Below are 19,600 nucleotides of genomic sequence, written 5' to 3'. Positions count from 1 at the left end.
ACACTAAACAGAAGTTTACAACCATCCGCTACCAATCATTAGCCTAGCGAAGAGGCTCCAACGTTATAATCAGCCAACCTAAGGAGAACCATAGAGGGATTGGAACATGCTAGAACACTCATAGAACCTGTTAGAAAATACCAGAACCATGACACAATCACATGCCATTCAGATCCAAATGCCAACTTCAAGCATTGAGATTTGAGAGGGCCTGTCTTTAGTGGGGTGTCGTTCCTGAGATCTTTGTGTGTGTGTGTGTATATTCATCAGCTTGCGGACTGAGAAACAGGCTGCCCTGACACACACTGACTGACACACACACACACACACACACACCCACAAAGTCCAATTCCCTTAGCAACATACACGGACACATAGAATGACACACAGTCACATCTTCAACAACACACCCACACAAAGATATGCCATTACTCCTTTAGCCAGATAAACAGTATAACGCAGCACACACAAACACACACACACACACGCACACAGTTTAACACCTTCGGAGGCCGGATTCCTCCCGCCCTCGCTCTGATGTGAGAGGGATCCTCGCGCTTGCTCATCCTGTTGCAAAACCGCTCTCCATCTGTGCTGAGGAACGGCATTTCCACCGCCCACCCCACCAACACACACACACACACACACACAAAAGCATCCCGCCCAGACCACCACCCCAGCATCGGCTATTTCATTCTGTGAGGCTCTGAGAATTCTAACTAACACACACACACACACACACACACACACACACACACACACACAAAACACACAGCACACACACAGGCCATTATTTAATTAGCCAAATGGCAGGACTGCATCCCGATGACTAAGATAATTAGGCTAAAGTGGTTATGGGTCTGGGCTAAGCGCAGCTGCTATTCAAGGTGAACGGACTGATGTCCAGTGCTAGCAAATGTAATCTTTTCAGGGCTAATTTGGCAGCTAATGGGGCCGACCCAGCCTGGACGATTTACACAGCAGAGTGCTGGGGGGGGGGGGGGTTTAGCAGCTGGAGAGAGAACAGCTGGGAACACACACACAATGAAATTGAGACTCAAAGAAGAAATACAAAAACTGAACCACCAGTGCCTGGTGAACCCTTGGCACTAATGCACCCTTGTCACTGATCACATTCTATCACACACATACACACACACAGGTTTTTGCATCACAATGGTAGCCTTCTGATAACTATCACTGGTCACATTTGATACTGGTACCCTTCATCAGTTTACACCTGTGTTTCTCATAAACTTGCTCAACTCAAAGGTTTCGGGTCACAAACCCTATTAGTCTTATAGCATGTCTGTCTATCCAGAAGCACATAAACTCACACAAAATGTATACACCACCAATTAAAACTACTTAAGTGCCGTGTGGTTAAAAGACGGTGTGATTGAATACTAATTGCAGTTTTTATAGCAGAGGCCTCAAACGCAACCTTCCCTGTTCAGCTGCAGTCTGCCAGAAACCACAGAGAGAGGCGGGGGTGTGTGAGGGGGAATCCTCCATCGTCCACATACACACACACACTTCTGTGCAGTGAGCAAGTGAGCGTGCGTGTGTGTGTGTGTGTGTGTGTGTGCATACAGCAGTTAAGGTGAGTGTGTGGGAGGTGAGGGGATGCTGAAAGCCTGCATTTACCCACTTTGGCGTAATTGCAGCGTTTGCTCTCACTCTATCATTACCCTCTCACTCTCTACGATCTCTCTCTCTCTCTCTGAGCTCCAATCAGGCCCCATAGAGCAGCCGGTACTGCAGCGAAAGTGATTGCTACACAATGGCCTATCAAAACATGAGTCTGACTCATGACTCCTTTCAGAGTGTGCAGGCTAGCCTCTCTCTGTGTGTGTGTGTGTTAGGCTAACAACCCTCATTGAGATGTCAGTGAAACCCTTACTTAGCATGAGTAGGGAGCAAGAGGAGAGGAGAGGAGAGGGGGGGCGGCCTCACCTCATCTTACTAGCAGGGCCGATGTGTTAAAGGAACCGTATGTAAGAAAAATATTTCAATTAATCATAAAATGGCCCTGATATGTCACTAGACATTAAGAAATCATGTTCATTTCAAATACTTATATCACTGTCAACAGTAGTCCGGGCCAGGATATTGTCATTTAAAAAGTGAAGTTGCAGCCCTCAACTGATGTTGATGTTGTGTTTTGTCATGTCATGTTGTGTTTTGGCCTGATGCGCCACCCTCCACCTATCTACTAATCACGAAGTCAGTAGTGTTTCGCCATCAGGGTTGGCAACCTCGAGTCAGGGGGGAGGGGGAGGGGATACACCGCTCTTCAGTATTTTGAAAGTGATTGCAGTACCAGTTTTGGCCACAATCTTACATATGGTTCCTTTAAGTGATGCAGTTGCGTACACACATAGACAAAAACAGACACAACAATGCAGAACTCTGCTTGTAAGCAGGAGCCAGAAAGTTGTAGCTTTGATTCCCGACTACTACCGTTGTGCAAGGCAATCAACCCGAAGTTGCTCCCGGGATGCCATCTTTGTAAGTTACCTTGAATTAAAAGCGTCAGCTAAATGCATAAATGAATAAATAATAAGAAAATAAAAATAAATACTTTTTTTCTAGGTTTTTTTTGGTCTTTATCCTAATAAGGAGCAGCTCCAGAAATGGTGTCTACAGAGAGAGAGATCTTTCATCAGTAAGTTAAAATATAGTATCTCCCATTCCCATTCACGTCAGCTAAACGCAGTAGAAGAGTCGTTGACCTGAATGCTTATTCAACCACTTGCTTTCCCATTGGAATCGTGCTTACCAAAATTGGCCACTTGCCTTGATGAGAGTACAAGACCTGCACAAGCCAAACTAGGGTGGATGTTACGAGGGAACAGTGACTGGGGAGAGAGGGAGAGAGAGAGAGAGAGAGAGAGAGAGGCACTACAGCTATTTTTTTTTTTTTTTGGTTAATTTTAGACAGGAGCTTTGGCAGTCACCCTCACACCAGTTGGCCCATGGGCGGTCTGGTGGTGAAGTTTTTCAGAGAGGTGCAAGTTTGGGAGGCGAGCGGCAAGCGGTGCCCCCGGACAACACTCACCACCGGACACCGTGCTTTCATCACAGATCCGTCCGCTGAGTCAGCACACTGACCTGACACCTGCACCCCCCGACAAACACAAACAAACACACACACACGCTCTTGCTCACACACACACAGACGTGCACACATACACACACACACTCACACACACTCACACAGACATGCATAACACACGCACACACACACAAACACAAGCAAGCTCTCTCTCTCACACACACACACATACATACACACCAATCCTCCAAGGCCTGCACCCCCCCCCCCCCCACACACACACACACACACACACACACACCACTGTGCTGCACTGTGGTCCAGCCTGGTCCAGTCTTCCTCAGCAGAAGGCTCCTTTGACTCATACCCATCTGTCCGCACTCACACGTTAACGAAAGCCAAGCTCCTTCCAGCTAAGCTACTTCCCCCAAAACAGCGACAGAGGCGATGACTTGCAACCACACACGAAAAAAATGAAGGGGGAAAAAAACAAACTACTCAAAGTTTGACAACAAACTTTTCTTTGCTTTTTTTTCTCTTTTCCTGAATGAGCACGTCTGTGTGTGTGTGTGTGTGTGTGCGAGAACTTGGCTCGTGATCCCAACAATGAGATAATTAAATTAATAACCATGTGGTTCCTATAAAGGTGAAGACAGACATGACTTGTCTCAGACAAGTACAAATCGCTTGAACAATTCTTTGTACTCAAGACACATTGCATTCATTTGCTCTGTTTTGATTTGATGCTTCCCATTCAGCTGCTGGGCTTGGACAGCTATTTGCGGCCAATCACTGCATGGGGGCATGTTCTGACAGAGCGAGATCTGTCCATCAATGTCACCATGGATTCGGCGTGTGTGACTGGCAGGTCACCTTCAGGTCAAATTAGAGCGCATGGGACTCTCCCCAGTTCCTCGCTGCCTGCCATCTCGTGCTGATTTGCAATGCATGCACTAACCTAAAGATGGATCAAAGACATCATATAGAAAGACATTTCCAAAAAATGCTTTCTGTAATTAAAACATCAAATAAATACTAAAATAATTTTGTGTATTAATAATATAGGTAACATTTTTGGTGTGCATTATCAAAACAAGAAAACAGATCATTTTCTATTTTTATTTTTTGGCTGGTTGAAACACCTTATTCATCTTTGACCCAGAATATCACTAAGTATACATAGCCCTATGCATCTTAGATCTATATCATTAATCAGTGGATGTGAGGTTGATGCCAAAAAATATTCAAATGCTACATCCACAACAGCTATACTGGTTCTCACTTGTCAAGGCATGGGGATGACCAACTTTACCCCTAGGGAAGGCAACAAAAGCTTTGTTTCAGTAATGTCTTCCTGAAGTCAGTGCCATTAATAAAGCCCATAGACATGCGGATGACAGCGTGAACTTTGCTTTGATTTGTCACTCTCTTTGAAGATGTTAAGAAGAGATGAAATCAAAGACACCGCTTCACAAAACACACACATGCCCTGTGAAAAAGTCAAGAAAGAAAACCAAAACAAAGCCAATATTAATACAGCAAGGTAGTGCTGGGCGGTATACCGGTTCACACCATATACCGGTGTGTATTTTCGTTATGATATGAATTTTTAATATACCGCCATACCGGTGTATTTGATTACACAACGTTTGGAACGCTGCGCCGCGCGACAGTGTTTCAGACGGGACTTTTTTCACACGCACGCATGGTGCGACTACGAGGCATAGTGAGGGTAAACACAACACACTAGGGCTGCACGATATTAGGAAAACATGCGATATGCGATAACATTATTGAGTACTGCGATAACGATATAACTTGCGATATTTAATTTAAAAAAAATAATAAAATCTCCATTCTACTTGCTGCTAGCATAGACTGTAGGGTTGGGGGGGGGGGGGGGGGATAAATGTATACATGGATTTCTATGCAACGTCATGAAAACATGTGTGCGCAACTAAGAGGTAGAAAGCACCATAGAACAGCATAGAGCAGTGCTCTCCTTGAATAGAATAAAATGAGTTGTTATGCTGAAAACTGCACCAATTCGAAATCACGATGGTTAGAGAATGTTCAATATGTTCAATATCCCTAATGGAATGCATGTCTTCACCAAAAATGACAAAATACAATGTTATATTAATAAAGAAAATGAACGGCAAACTCTGAAATATAGCCTGAAATGAAATGGTATATCATTGAGACAACAGGGGTATACAAAAAATTCCGATTGTAGCTTACAGCAGCCGACTATTTAGGTTAAGTTTATAACGTTGTGGACGGCCACCAAGCGTCTTCTGCCCCATGGCTGCGCGCGCATCTAGTTTTTGGTAAACGAGAAACCCGTGTATAATTACAGAAATAAATGTATAATTTTCTACATAAAAAATATAAAATATTATGTAGCCTAGGCTATATATGGCCTGATGAAAGTGGACAGCTAAGAGACCTACTGACTAGGCTATCGAAGTTGTGTGGAAAATCATCCTAAAAGACGGATAGACAGCCAATCTGAGCACTTGCACCAACCAGCGGAATATTCCACATTGCCAGCCTTCGCTGGGCCTAGCAAAAAAGCTACTTAAGCTATATCGCGGCAGTCACTCATCTAAAACCTCATACGCTGCGCATCCCACGCTAGACTACGAGGGCAGCGGAAAGTGAAAGTAAGGGGCTGCGATCGCACAGTCCAACGAAGTAGGCTAAACAACTTTTACAAATAACGAATCCTGATTACCTCTCTGCTGCTGTCTGGGGCTTTTGCTAAACGCAAATCATGAAATACAAGCTTTACAGTGAAAGACATGTCTTCTGATCCTATAACTAAGAAATTGTTTATTTTAACACGGTGGAGAAGGACGCATTTGGCGCTGTGTTTGTAACACGTCATCCTTCATAAAACCAAAATATTTCCATATAACAGACGTGCTTTTCCTTTTAGTCACCAATCCCTCTTCACCCAAGTGTAACCTACCTTGCCCACTATCTTCAGCCATCACGACTTAGCTCCCACCAACACCTAAAACACAGCGCACCTAAACTGGTAGGGGATCAACGGGCTTCTCGGGCAGCATGACAGCATCGGTTTGGTAAAATATGTTGACATTCAAAAATGTAGAAAATGTATCAAAATGTTTCGAAAATTAAGTAATCTTGGCGGTATGTCTATCGCAAGCATTGATATCGCGATAACGATAGATTTTAGATATATCGTGCAGCCCTACAACACACCTTAAGTTTTTCCCCTGAAGTATGACCCTTAAGGCTTAATTTCTCCTTAGGTAAGAGGTTTATTTAAGGGTGTTGCACAGAATACCTTAAATTGTTTCTTTAGTTAAGGAAAAACTTTAAGGGATAGGTTCTACTGCATTGAAAGGGATTTACCATGACGAAAATTCTATTGAGATTGTTCAACAGCTGTAACTAGCTGGCTAGTAGGTGATGTCGTTAGTTAGCAACCCACCGAACACAGTGAAGTTTAATGATCTTATCATTCATCTCACCTTAAGAATATTCGCTGAAATTATCCAGGTAGCAAGTAAAGCATGTTATAGACATGAACTGAGCAATACTAGCTGGCTAGTTAGAAATGATCCTGACTTTCATCAGTGCACCAAAACGAACTTTTTTGTTAATGTTTTGCCTAGCGAACCGATCCGAAGCTCATGGCAGGCTAACAAGACCATAGACAAGACATCCACATCCACATGAAGTTAACGTTTGCCTACCACTAACATCATGCAAACCACACAATAACAATAAGGCATGTTTCTGATAGGCCTATTTGACAGAGTAAGCATATTAGCAGAGAGGTTTTATTATGACCGCCGCGCAGCGAAGCGGCGGTCATATAGGTTTAGTCAGATTTTTTTTTTTTTCTTTTTCGCGTGTCCAAATTTCCGGGACACTGAAAGACCGGGGTAGACGAAACTTGGTGGGCATGTAACCCCATATGGATAGCATGGAACCATAGTTTTTCGTTTTGATCTGTAGCCCCCCCGCTGGACTGCACCCCCCGAAAGGAGGGTAGGGCAGACACAGTTTTCTGTGAATATCTCGAGAACCGTAAGGTTTAGGAGGACCATTTTTTTTTTGTATGTTGATCTCAAGGGGCCATGTCAACCCATTCCATGTGCACACATGTGCATAAACAGATAACACGCACACACATACATTCACAGTAATCATAGGTATGACACATACTCACAGAGTAGACATATGTATGCATGCATGCACATGCACAAACACACATACGCAGGCAAACACACAAGCACGCACACACACACACACACCCACACACATAAACATAAACGTGTACACACACATGCACACAATTCAAGAATTTCTCAGAATTATGAACAGGCAAGATGGTGGTGGGGTTGTATAAAATGAATTTTACATGTGAAATCTATGAACTAATCATGTTTTGGTACTTGTTGTCTAGCAGATACCAGTGAGAATTGAGGGTGGATAATGCAATTTAGTGAGACAGTTAGAATCATATAGGCCTTTCAGCGTGATTTATTTTTGTGGAAAAAATGTGCTAGACTGGGCGGCGGTCATATTTTGTACCGCTCTGCGGTACATCTAGTTTTAAATTGTATAATTTTCAAAAAAGTATAGTTATTGCAAGTTGCACTACTTTTTGTATTGATTTTATACAAGATGTAATTTGCACAGTAAAAGTTCTGTATTATGACTGCAATTATCTTTGCATTTTGATTAGATTCTTCATTAGAATCATGAATGGCTCTTTGTAAACAGCATCATTTTCTGGGGCCATGCTAAACTACATTACCACTAGTGTGGAGTTATTCTACATCATGACAGTAAAATAGACCATCCTTACTCAATGTACTGCAGCAATTCCTCTCTCAACCTGTAGGAAATGCTGTGAACATCTGATTATGCATGAAAAAAAAATACCGTCATATACCGTGAAACCGTAAGAAAAAATTATATACATTTTTGGTCATACCCCAGCACTACAGCAAGGGTAGGGTTAGGCTCTATCTGTGGTGTGTCACTAGTAGCTCCCACTGAATTACAAAACCAAAACAAAAAAAAAAACAGCTTCTGCTGGAGGCTGTTTCTAAGGAGTCTCCTCACAATACTCTGCCATCATTATTAGCAAATACTCCCGAAGATGAAAACGTTGCACACGTGGTTCCCAAAAATTACTCCTCAGTATTAGCACCCCAGACTGGAGGCCTTTCATTTTTGAGAGACACTCAATAAGAATAAGTTGTTCTCATCAAAGGTCCAGCCACTCAGCCAGTTGTTCTTCAGCTGCTTTTAACATGGCTTTCCTTACGAATAGAAGCCAGCCAGAGCTTTAGTGGAGATGGAATCTGTGATAATTGTATGAATGTGGTGGGATGATGTATGTCTGAATGAGGAAGCACTGAAGCTACCAACACACACACACACACACACACACACACACACACACACACACACACACAGTCTAACGAGCCCATCTCATTCACAAATGGATGGCAGTTCAAAAGGCCTGATGGCTAACACGGAGGCTAATGTGGTCAGACATGTCGCTGCACTTAAACAGGTCTCCTGTGCAGTAAGTGAAGCTGGCGCGGTTAAGTACCCAGCCTGTCTGTGCTGCTGCTAGCCTGAGGGGACAACTACATGAGGGAGGAAAAGCCCAAGGAGTGGTACTACTTTTAAAAAATGGAGGGAGGGAGACCGAGGGAGAGAGAGGGAGGGAGGGAGAGAGAGGGAGGGGGAGAGAGAGGGAGGGAGGGAAAGAGGGAGAGAGAGATGCCCTATTCGGACAGGATTCATTTTTTCCATGGAGACCTGGGGTAAAATAATTATTACCAGGGGTTTTAGTCCTGTACGAATTCGCCATGTCAGTAATTATTACAAACAACGTCAGTAGAAGTCTGGAAAAAATACCTCGGGTAATATTAATACAGCTTCAAGTCGTTATAAAAGTGATTTTAGCTTCCACCTACTTTCTAAAAACGCCAGCCTACAGTACATGCAGGGGCTGCACAAAATAAGGAGGGAAGGATTTTCGGTGAGCCCACGTTTTGATACAACTGAAGCACTACTCTTCAGGTGCTTGTTAACAGCGATGTCAACGAACAGGAAACTGGTTTGCCGACTTCCAAGTAAGCTAGTGCACAGAGTCCATAGGGCTAGAACAGTGTTTCTCATAGTATGGTCCGCAAGCTATCCCAAGTGGCCCGCGAGCAGACGTGGTAAAATATAATATAGATGAGTTGTTTGCAATATTGAACCGACTTGTATGTTAATCCAAACAGTTCTGCAACACTGCCTATGTAATCTACACCGGTTTAAGTCATATCAATCCTCTGACACAATAAGCAAGGTGCAATGACAATAAGCAAGGTTGTTTTGTGAGTAGGCCTATTGTGTAATATACTGTTGAAGTAGGTCTACTGTTGATTTTTTTTAACTAGGTGTGGTCAGTGAGGTTATTTTTTATTTGTTAAGTGGTCCTTGGTCTGAAAAAGTTTGAGAAACACTGGGCTAGAGAGAGGGGGGGGGGGAGAGAGAAAGAGAGGGAGAGAGAGAGGGAACGAGAGAGGGAGGGGGGAGATGGAGAGATAAGGAGGGGGAAGACAAGAAAGATACAGATACAAACAGAAATCCAACACATATCACTGCCAGAGAGCCAGGTTTCTAATAAAGACAAAGTTATTGTACAGGCATACTTACTTTGGTAGAGTATAAGTATAAGTATACTCTTTTGATCCTGTGAGGTAAATTTGGTCTAAATTTTGGATACATTTTGGCATTTATCCCAATCCGTGAATTAGTGAAGCACACAGTGAGGTGAAGCACACACTAAGCACACACTCCTGACGCAATGAGCTGCAGAGGCGCTCGGGGAGCAGTGAGGGGTTAGGTGCCTTGCTCAAGGGCACTTCAGCCGTTCTTACTGGTCGGGGTTCGAACCGGCAACCCTCCGGTTACAAGTCCGAAGCCCAAATCAGTAGGCCACGGCTGCCCTTGAATGAATCCAATACAAAACACGCCTTTGTCATATTCAGCAAATGAAGCCTGGACTGAAGTTTGCCATCAGGATCACACAGCTCAGCTACATGCTTGTCAACCCCCTCACAGAGGAGTCCATTGGAGCCAATTAAACAGCTCAAATCACCACACATGCACTGGTCCAGTTAAACCAGTCAAAATACAGTAATTTCTCCCCTCTACAAATCTATCTGACGCTCAACAAAAACTCAATGCACATGATCTCTGGTCAGGCATTCAGTGTTGCCAACTTTGCAACTTTGTCGCCATATTTAGCGAGATTTCAGACCCCCCAAGCGACTTTTTTTGTGAAAAGCCACTGGCGACAAATCTAGCTACTTTTTCTGGCGTTCTTGGAGACTTTTTGAGACTCTGATGTGATGGCATGTAACGTCCCTTTTTACTCTTCTGAGTGAGCAGTGAGTTCGGCTGTGCTGTGTAAGAGTCTCAGCGCTGTTTTGTTTGTGAATTAGGCCTACCCTACTGTACATCGAGTTCGCCCAAAGCGTTGCCCCATGATTACAAAAGTAATGACTGGCCTATGTAGTATCAGCCCATGTTATCCACGGAAGTAGATGTTCTATAGATCTAACAGCTCAGACAACGTTATTGGAAGGTGCAGCAACTTCGGGTGAGATTACAACCAGAGTCAACGAGACGAGAGCAACGATGACAGGGAAACAGGGAGACGGTTTCCAGCACCGTTCAACAAAGGAAAGTAGGCTTCAGACTTCAAGCTGTGCAAAGCAAATGCAGCAGTTGGGAATAGGTTGGAAATGACTGATTTTCAGCCACTTAATGCTCATTCTGGTGTAGCCATACAAGATGTACAGAAGTGTAAAGTGTATCAATTACCCTAATATATATTAAATTAAATATATTTAAATTAGGTTCTTAAAGTTGCCTATTTGAGTAGGCCTAGGAGAAAAGCAAACAGGTGTAAAGGGAAATTAAAGGGCCATCACCGGTTTTTTTTTTTTTTTTTTGGGGGGGGGGTGGTGTCACGACCTGGTGACGTAATTGATATGCAAATTAGTGTATGACGTCATCTAGCGACTTTTGGAGCTGGCTTTAGCTACTTTCCATTTGAAATAGTTGGCAACACTGCAGGCATTAGCAGTCCAGCAGAAGAGGCAACTCAGATCAGCTCTGGCACAAGGCACCACCAGCACAGCAGCTTAACAGAGTCTCTGGTGAAAGGACAATGATTAAGTCCCTTTCGCACCGGAGGGATTTTTGCAGTTCCTAGAACCCTTTTTTCTCGTGTTCGGACCGGACCAATGTGGGGATAATTAAGTTCCTCTAACCACAGTTCCTATAACTCTTTCAGCCCCTACCTCAGGGAAGGGTCTTTTCCTGCATAGGAACCCTTAGTGACCTGTGATGCTTGCAAGTGTTCATAACACCATGTAACAGCACAGCAAACCCTGAAAATCATCATAAGCTAAATAACCATGGCAGCACCTCAGAATGTTTGGCGTTTCAAATGACCATGACACTGAGCCACGACAGCAGGTATTTCAAAAGCCAAGCCGTCTTCTTAACCACAATAGACTCTGAAACGAACCGAATCCGAATGGATTGTCCAACTCCGAGAAATGTTTTATTCTGTCAAAGACTGGGAAGAAGCAAGCCAAGTATTCTGATGTGCATAACGGGGAAAAAACTTCAGTCAAGGGTAGAATGTGTGTAGGCTGAAAATCGCGTAGTTACGCACCATTTTGACATAAGTGCATGAAAGAGTATGGCCCTTAGTGTGCCATCACCCATCACCCATTTTCAGTGACATTTCAAAACGTTCCCCTGTATTTTCATGGATATTAATTAGGCCTAAATATCCATGACCTTTCACAAACTAACTACATGTACACAAACCCCCAGTGGTCAGGCCTAATTATTGAATGTTATTTTTAATAGTCTATTGTTAGAGAGCAACACAAGCTTGAGAGACAGATAAAATAGAAGACCACAAGAAAAAAAAACAGATAGAGAAAGAGAGAGAGAGAGTGAAAACACTGACCTGCCCTGGCTGGAGATCGAGGCTTTCTAGCACTTCTTTAACCATAACAGGGGTGTGCAGCAGAGTCTGCTGGCCCGAGCTGGGGCCGGCGGACGAGGTGGCGGCAGTCCTCTTTGGAGCGGTGCTGCTGAGTCCCAGGGGGTCCGAGTGGGAACACAGCCTCGCTAATGAGCACAACCTCCTCCAGCAGAGCCGGTGTGGCGGTGCTGGACATTCTGGTGCCCACAAACTGCCTGCCAGCCTGCACACCAGGCCATTACCACGGAGACACATCCGAACCCTTACACACACGCACACAAAGTGGTGTTATTGACATATTAGACTGTATACAAACAGCTATCAGCTAACAGAATCAGCTGTATACTATCAGAACAGATCCAGTACTGGTTTCCCACAAAATAGGAAATATCTTATAAGTCTATGTGGTTTGGAACTGAAGTCTTAAAACAAGAAAGGAATAGTAACGTTCAGCAAAGAAGGGGTGGTTCATGATACATGGTTAGTTTATTTCCACTATCCCCATTTATGCAAACATCTTTCTGCCTGAGATCGTAAAGTATAATATTTTTTGTACATTCAGACATTAGAATAACCTAGGAAGAGAGAACAAGTTAGCGAGCAAGCAAACATAGGGGATGTCCTGTGCAATGTTTGGGAGAGCAGACAGATAACTTACTCCTACGAGGAATGCTACTTTTACGAATACTGCACAGGGCACGTTGCGTATTTTCAGACTCCAAATGACTCTTTATCGCAAAGAGAAAAGGGTATTTTACTACATATCTCCAGCTGTCAGACCGGTAATGCTAGACAGTAAAATACATGCTCCTTCGGTACACCCCAAAATGAACCCTACACGGAACGGTAGATACAGACATTGTGTTCCGCCTTGAGAGAAACTAGCCAGTTTTGCTATTCGACTTCGACCGACGACATTCTCTCTAACAGATGACATTGATAGGAAAGTAATACGTTTTTATTATTTTATGGGTTTATTGCTCAAAACATAACGCGAAATAAGCATTACATTTAGCCGTTGCAAAACATTTACTGTTAGCATTTTCGAAATCCCCCGCTCTGTGTACATCAACGTGTTCTGACGTCATGTGACGCAGCCTTGTCCTCGTCCAATCTGTTATTGCGACGGGAGAGAGGCTTGTGTTTGAAAATCTTCGCGCTGAGAATTTCATCCTGTTCTCTGGATAGCTTTCATTGTACTTTAAATATAGGTATTTGTGGAGTTCTGCTATAACGTGATTTCACATTCTGTCAAGGTATGATGATTTCATTGTTTTGTCTGTAATTTTGCTGTTTTTTGATATTGTAAGAGTGACGCTAAGCTCCAGACAGCCCCAACAGTTCTTCCAATGACGTGTGGGACCTAGAACTAAGCACGAACTTAGCTTACAGCTAAAAAGCTAGCTACCAGTATTTATTCAATTATAGCTTGTAGTCAATCGTGATCATGTTGTGTGCATACATGTTATGATTATTTACGATGTGCTTGCAATACTTCCTCATAAACATTGCACACATCGATATCAACGTTAGGTATGTTTGCCATTTAACCCATGGGAATCTGTCATGTAACATTTCCACTGAGTAGCTAATGTTAGCCAACTATGCCACTTAGCACTAGCTAATTCAGCGAGCCTAACCCAGTTGGCCCGTGGACGAAGTAAAATGTCCAATGTCCTTAAGGTCTTGTTCATTTTTGTAGTTGTATTGAATATGTCTAACGTTAGTTGCATTGTGTGCTAATGGTATTTGGCATCTGACTTATGATACATGATAATATAGTTGCAGAGATTAGATCAAAGTAATTTCGTTGTCAACAGTCTGGGTTAACGTTATTTAACCAGCTTCATTTCTGTCATCCTGCTCGGTTGTGATGATTGATTGATAGATTGTACATTGGCATCAACCGATGTGAACTTACGTTACTACTTAGCATATTGTGCATGCGTGCCTTTTAGTAATCATAGCTGATCTTTGTTGAGCAGTTGACGCCACTGCTCTGAAAGATTACAAGACAGCCACCAGACAGGATGGGGGGCCCAGATGTGTGCAGCCACGTCAAGGTGGTTGTACGTGTGCGACCCCCGAACGAACGGGAGCAGACGTCCGGCTTCAAGAGGGTGGTCCAGGTGGTGGACAGCCACATGCTCATCTTTGACCCCAAGGAGCAAGAGGTGACGTTTTTCCGTGGGCAGAAAATAGCCAACAGAGACGTCCGTAAGAGAGCAAACAAAGACCTCAAGTTCGTGTTCGATAACGTCTTCGGGGAGACCAGTGAGCAGGTGGAAGTGTTTGAGAACACCACCAAAGGAGTCGTGGACGGCGTTCTCAATGGGTACAACTGCACAGGTGAGGAGGGCGTGTGTTTACGTGGGCTTGGCTGCTAGATTGTTATAACTAATTGCAATAATATTTCTGGCAATGATGTCAGTGTTGACATTACAATGTTCACTCAGAGCTTCTTGTAAAGCTAACGGCAATAAAAAATCTCCCTTCTTAGGGGCCTAGAATTAAATGCATAGGATGACCCCTGCATCACAGTGGCAGTTTGTTTTATGCTGGACCTTGGAAGGCTAGTTCACCCTGTCCCTCTGACAGCCGAGGTGACAGAAAAGAGGACTCTGGCCTTTACCTGTGACAGATTGTTAAACACATTGCATGCAAATTTGCCAGGTCTTCATTTTTCCCCCAGTAATGTTTGACAGAGACTTCACTTCTTTTGTGGATAGGGGTCATCACTGTGTTCCCTCGATGAGTCACGCTGTTATGCGGTGTTTGTGTGAGCCTTCTCATCTGCATGAGCAGAGAGGTGTTTGTTTTATGAATGCCCTGCTCCTGGCTGTGTGAGGCTATTCATTTTTTAGCATAATATATATTTTTTAACTTTATTTTTTTATTTTTCTCTCTCCCCCGTTGTGTGTCAGTTGATGACGTGAAGCAGGTGATGTGGTAGCGAAGGTCTGTTCGGTTTCTCTTTTGTTTGCTTCTTTCAAACAATCAGCTGAGTCCATGAATGAATCTTTTCAAACAAGCTTGCCAAGGTCACACTGTAGCGCTCGGCAGAGCTGGCATTCTTAGAGAGTGACTACTGCTCAGAGACATGGCAACAGTGGGTGTGTTTGAGAGAGAGAGTGTGTGTGTGTGTGTGTGTGTGTGTGTGTGTGTGTGTGTGTGTGTGTGTGTGTGTGTGTGTGTGTGTGTGTGTTTCCTTGCTACAGTCATGTCTCATTGCCATCGGCTATTGAACTGAGAGAAGAGGTCCTCCTGAACTCTCTGGTCAAAGAGGCAGCCGTTAAGAAATTAATCATTGCCTCATCATTGGGGCATTACCATTAAAACCTCAGTTTTATGCTACCCTCACAACACAAGGTGTACTGCCATGTTATCTTTAAATCACATTTTTATTACTGTCAAGCTTATAAATGGTCTAGCTCCGGTTTGTTTGTGTTTAGATCAAATTCAAATTTTATTTGTCACATACGATATCATACAAAGTACAACATGCAGTGAAATGCTTAGTGCAATGCGCCATCTGAAAGATAAGGCTTTAAAAAAAAAAAATGGAAAATGAAAAAATGCAAGGGTCTGGTCCAGGCGTGAGCAATAGTTTTAGTCTGAGGGCCACAGTTAGTTTGGCAAAGTACACACATTGAACGATTGACATTAAACAGTGTTTCATTAAATGGCACAAATTTGATGAAAATTTGAAGCTGCCACAGGGAGACCTTCATCACTGAATGAAACAAATGTCTATAATATCCAGCTGATTTAACCCTTAGAACCCGATTGACGCAAAGTGCGTCAAAAAACACACCCTTTCTTCTCTGTTACATTGCTCCGGAACTGTTCATCGCAGCGAGATGAACCCTTTATTGCATGACAGAGCAGAAGGGGTTTTCCAACGAGACTACACACTTGTCTGTACGATCAAGTATGAAAATTAAAAAAAATCATGAAATTAAATCAAATTGCATCATATTTACAGTCTATACTTCTCTGCGTTCACCTGCACACCCATTACTCTCGTTTGAATTACTTCGCATCGATATGGCAAGCATATCAGATGAAAGAGGGGTCACAGGGCTTTCCATTGGTACCATGTTTATCGACCCTTCTAGCTTATAAAAACAGACGAAGTGACTGCAAAATAATAACGTCATGTACACAAACCAACGCTGCACACCCATTACTCTCGTTTTAATTACTCGCGGACCCGTGATCGTATAGATATGCCAAGCATGTCAGATGAAAGAGGAGACTCAGAGCTATCATTTGATACCTAGTACATCCTTCTGGGTTATAAAACAGATGAAGTGACAGCAAAATAATAACTTCATATAGCTGGACTTACCCCATGTTTTTGTCTGTTCTTGTGGCAAAGCATGTTTATAATCCGGTTTTGAGATCTTAGCAAATTCCTGCATGGCGTCCAATTCAAGGCTCACATTGCATCCCAATTTGTTCAACAAATAAACACCTCATGGCAATGCAGTAAAAAGTTGAGAATTATTATGACAGCCTGCGTGCCTATGTGTATGCAAACACGCATCCTCGGGTCAGGTCAGATCAGTTCGTGTCACAGATATGGAGCGCAGAAAGGTCAGTTTTCATCACTAAATAAAAAATGCCATTTATTTCCGTAAATCACACAGCAAATATTTCTGTAAATTGCTCAGCCCCAGAGTATCCCTCCAACATAGCAATTATATTGCCCGATTCAGGACAGTCTGCCCTACACACACATGAACACTGAGCTGTGAGCTTGCTGTGGTGAGATACAGGTCAAAATATAAGAATTTTTATAATACACTTTTTATATTTTAATTCTTTAAAAATCAAAATAAAATCGATGCTAGTATTAATACATGAAATGATTAAAAATAAAATCAATGCTAGTAAAAACCCTGTAGGGTTGCACTGCATGTCGTAGCAGATCATCGAGAGTCAGATAATTTTTTTTATTTTATATATATATTTTTTACCAAATTGTAAAGGCATGGCGTGGGCCAGATTGATGCACTATGCAGGCCGCATGTTACCCATGTCTGGTCTAGGCAGAGAGTTCATTATACACAAAGATGGATAGATACATTGGTACTTAGTGCTGTGGGTTTGATGTCCAAGGAACATCTATGTTTGAGCTGTTCTCATGTTATGCAGAACATGGATCTCTTCCTAGTCAGTGTCCCCAGGGGACATTATCTGGTCATCACATTTGGTCAGCAAAACCACTCTTTTTCTGTGTGTGTGTGTGTGTGTGTGTGTGTGTGTGTGTGTGTGTGTGTGTGTGTGTGTGTGTGTGTGTGTGTGTGTGTGTGAATCCCTGACTGGCAACCACAATGACTCAGATGTTCCCAAATGTTCCAGTGTTACCATAACAGCAGTACAGTCTTGGTCATGCTAAAGTGTGTGTGTGTGTGTGTGTGTGAGTGAGTGTGAGGGAGAGGGAGTAGTTTAATTTTGGTGATGTGGCAAAATCCTTTTTTTTTTTCTTTTTTTTTTTTTTTTTTAATCTTTCAAACTGCCACCCTAGTCCCTCCTATAATGCTCCACCCTGACAGAATGCAAACTCATACGTTAGTGCTTCAGCACTAGCAGGCTGACAGGAGGGGTGCAGACAGTATATGTCCCACTGCCTCTTCTGAGCTCCGGTTTTCTGCCCCCTGTGCAGTGTTTGCGTACGGGGCGACGGGCGCAGGGAAGACCCACACCATGCTGGGCTCCACGGACAACCCGGGCGTCACGTACCTCACCATGAAGGAGCTGTGGAGCCGCATGGAGCAGGTGAAGGACGAGAAGGTGTTTGAGCTGGCCTTCTCCTACCTGGAGGTGAGAGACAATACACACACACACACACACACACACACACACACACACACACACACACACACACACTGGGTGTTTATATGGTCAGGACTCCAAGCTGGCCTTGCCTGGAGGTGAGGGAAAAAACACTCACACTCATCCTCTCATACACACACTTGACTGGTTCTTCATTTCATGGCTCATTGCAGTACCTTGTGAAAGATCTTAGGTCCATTCAGAATTTTTTGAACAGAGGTTCATTGTGAACAATTTTTGTTTGAACTATTCGATTTGACAGATATTTGTGTAGACGTTCCATCGCAACAATAACCCAGCACCTCTGTATGTTTGTAGAAAATTACCTTCTCAGACTGTTAGCGAGTGTTTGCAAACATTCACAGGGAACAGAGAAGACGGAAAGACTAACATGCCCCAAATGTTTGCAAATTTCAACACACTGTTGGTTTTCTGTTGTTTTTTTCTTATGAAAGTTTTATTTATGTATTTATTTTTTGTATAATTGAATTTTCTTTTTACTTTTACTGTGTGTGTGTGCGTGTGCGTGCGTGCGTGTTATGTAGGTGTATAATGAGCAGATCCGTGATCTGATGGCTAACTCGGGACCACTAGCGGTACGGGAGGACAGCACCAAAGGAGTAGTGGTGCAGGGACTCTCAGTGCATCAGGTAAGGATCTACACTCGGGGTGTGTGTGTGTGCGTGCGTGCCTACTTTTTCTTATGTGTGTTTGTTTTTCTGTCAGTCCTCCACGATTTTGCAATCTTCTGATTGATTCTGCCAATTCAAGGATTTCTTACAATTGAACATTTTCTCAAAATCACCACAGTTTTACTCACGATATAAGAAAATTCCTGCAACAACTTCAGTCAGTGCTGGTTGAATATTATTTAGGAATTCCCACGTAAAATTGGGATATTTTAAATTTATTTTTGGAAGCTAATGGTAGGACTGGTGTCTGCAGCAGAGAGTTGAAGTTGATGTTTGAATCCGTGTGGTCCTTCCTTGGTTATGACTCATTCTGGCACTATCGTGCGCTGCTGTGGACGAGCAGCCTCTTTGAGATGAATGAGTGCGCTCAATCACTTTCTTTCTTTCTCTCTCTTTCTGTCCTGTATCTATCTATCTATCTCTTTGTAGCCTAAATCTGCGGAGCACATCTTAGAAGCGCTGGATTACGGCAACAAGAATAGAACCCAGCACCCTACAGATATGAACGCCACCTCCTCGCGGTCCCATGCAGTCTTCCAGGTACGTACACGCGCACACAGCCTCAAACCTCAATCAGAGTGCCATGACACAGCAGTGAATATGAATGAACTTGAGAGGCTTGTGAAAGGCCTTCTCCTTAGGTTAAATATATTGCTGCTAAACTGCTGCTGAATTCTGTTCAGGAACAATGGAATGCACTGGGTCAAGCTGCCTTGGGATTCCATAACCTATCTGCCACCACTTAAAGACTCATGACTCAGACATCCTTCATAACTGGGTTTATCATTTATGCTCAAAAATATTAATGGTCAGAACTTGACTGTTTAATAATAGGGGGGAAAACATGCCCATAAACTTAACTTACTGCCAACTTTTTAGTTTATGTATAATGTTGTTGTATATGTATTTATTTGTTATTATTTTGTTGTGGGCCATGTTGATTGTGAC

At 43.1% G+C, this 19,600-nt stretch overlaps 2 protein-coding genes across 2 annotated transcripts in view; one reads left to right on the top strand and one right to left on the bottom strand.

The window, feature by feature from the left end:
- mettl15 (methyltransferase like 15) overlaps nt 1-13,062 on the bottom strand; it is a 103,846-nt gene extending 90,784 nt beyond the window's left edge. Inside the window, 2 exon segments of the mRNA XM_042074630.1 lie at nt 12,102-12,381; nt 12,778-13,062. Coding sequence (XP_041930564.1) covers nt 12,102-12,374 — 273 coding nt within the window. The 5' untranslated portion in view covers nt 12,375-12,381; nt 12,778-13,062.
- A 164-nt stretch (nt 13,063-13,226) lies between these two features.
- kif18a (kinesin family member 18A) overlaps nt 13,227-19,600 on the top strand; it is a 39,959-nt gene continuing 33,585 nt past the window's right edge. The window contains 5 exon segments of the mRNA XM_042074629.1: nt 13,227-13,375; nt 14,105-14,468; nt 17,791-17,948; nt 18,506-18,610; nt 19,082-19,192. Coding sequence (XP_041930563.1) covers nt 14,150-14,468; nt 17,791-17,948; nt 18,506-18,610; nt 19,082-19,192 — 693 coding nt within the window. The 5' untranslated portion in view covers nt 13,227-13,375; nt 14,105-14,149.

Source organism: Alosa sapidissima, chromosome 20, assembly GCF_018492685.1.
Source record: "Alosa sapidissima isolate fAloSap1 chromosome 20, fAloSap1.pri, whole genome shotgun sequence".
In the NCBI taxonomy this organism is placed as follows: Eukaryota; Metazoa; Chordata; class Actinopteri; order Clupeiformes; family Clupeidae; genus Alosa; species Alosa sapidissima.
This window is presented reverse-complemented; position numbering and strand designations above follow the sequence as displayed.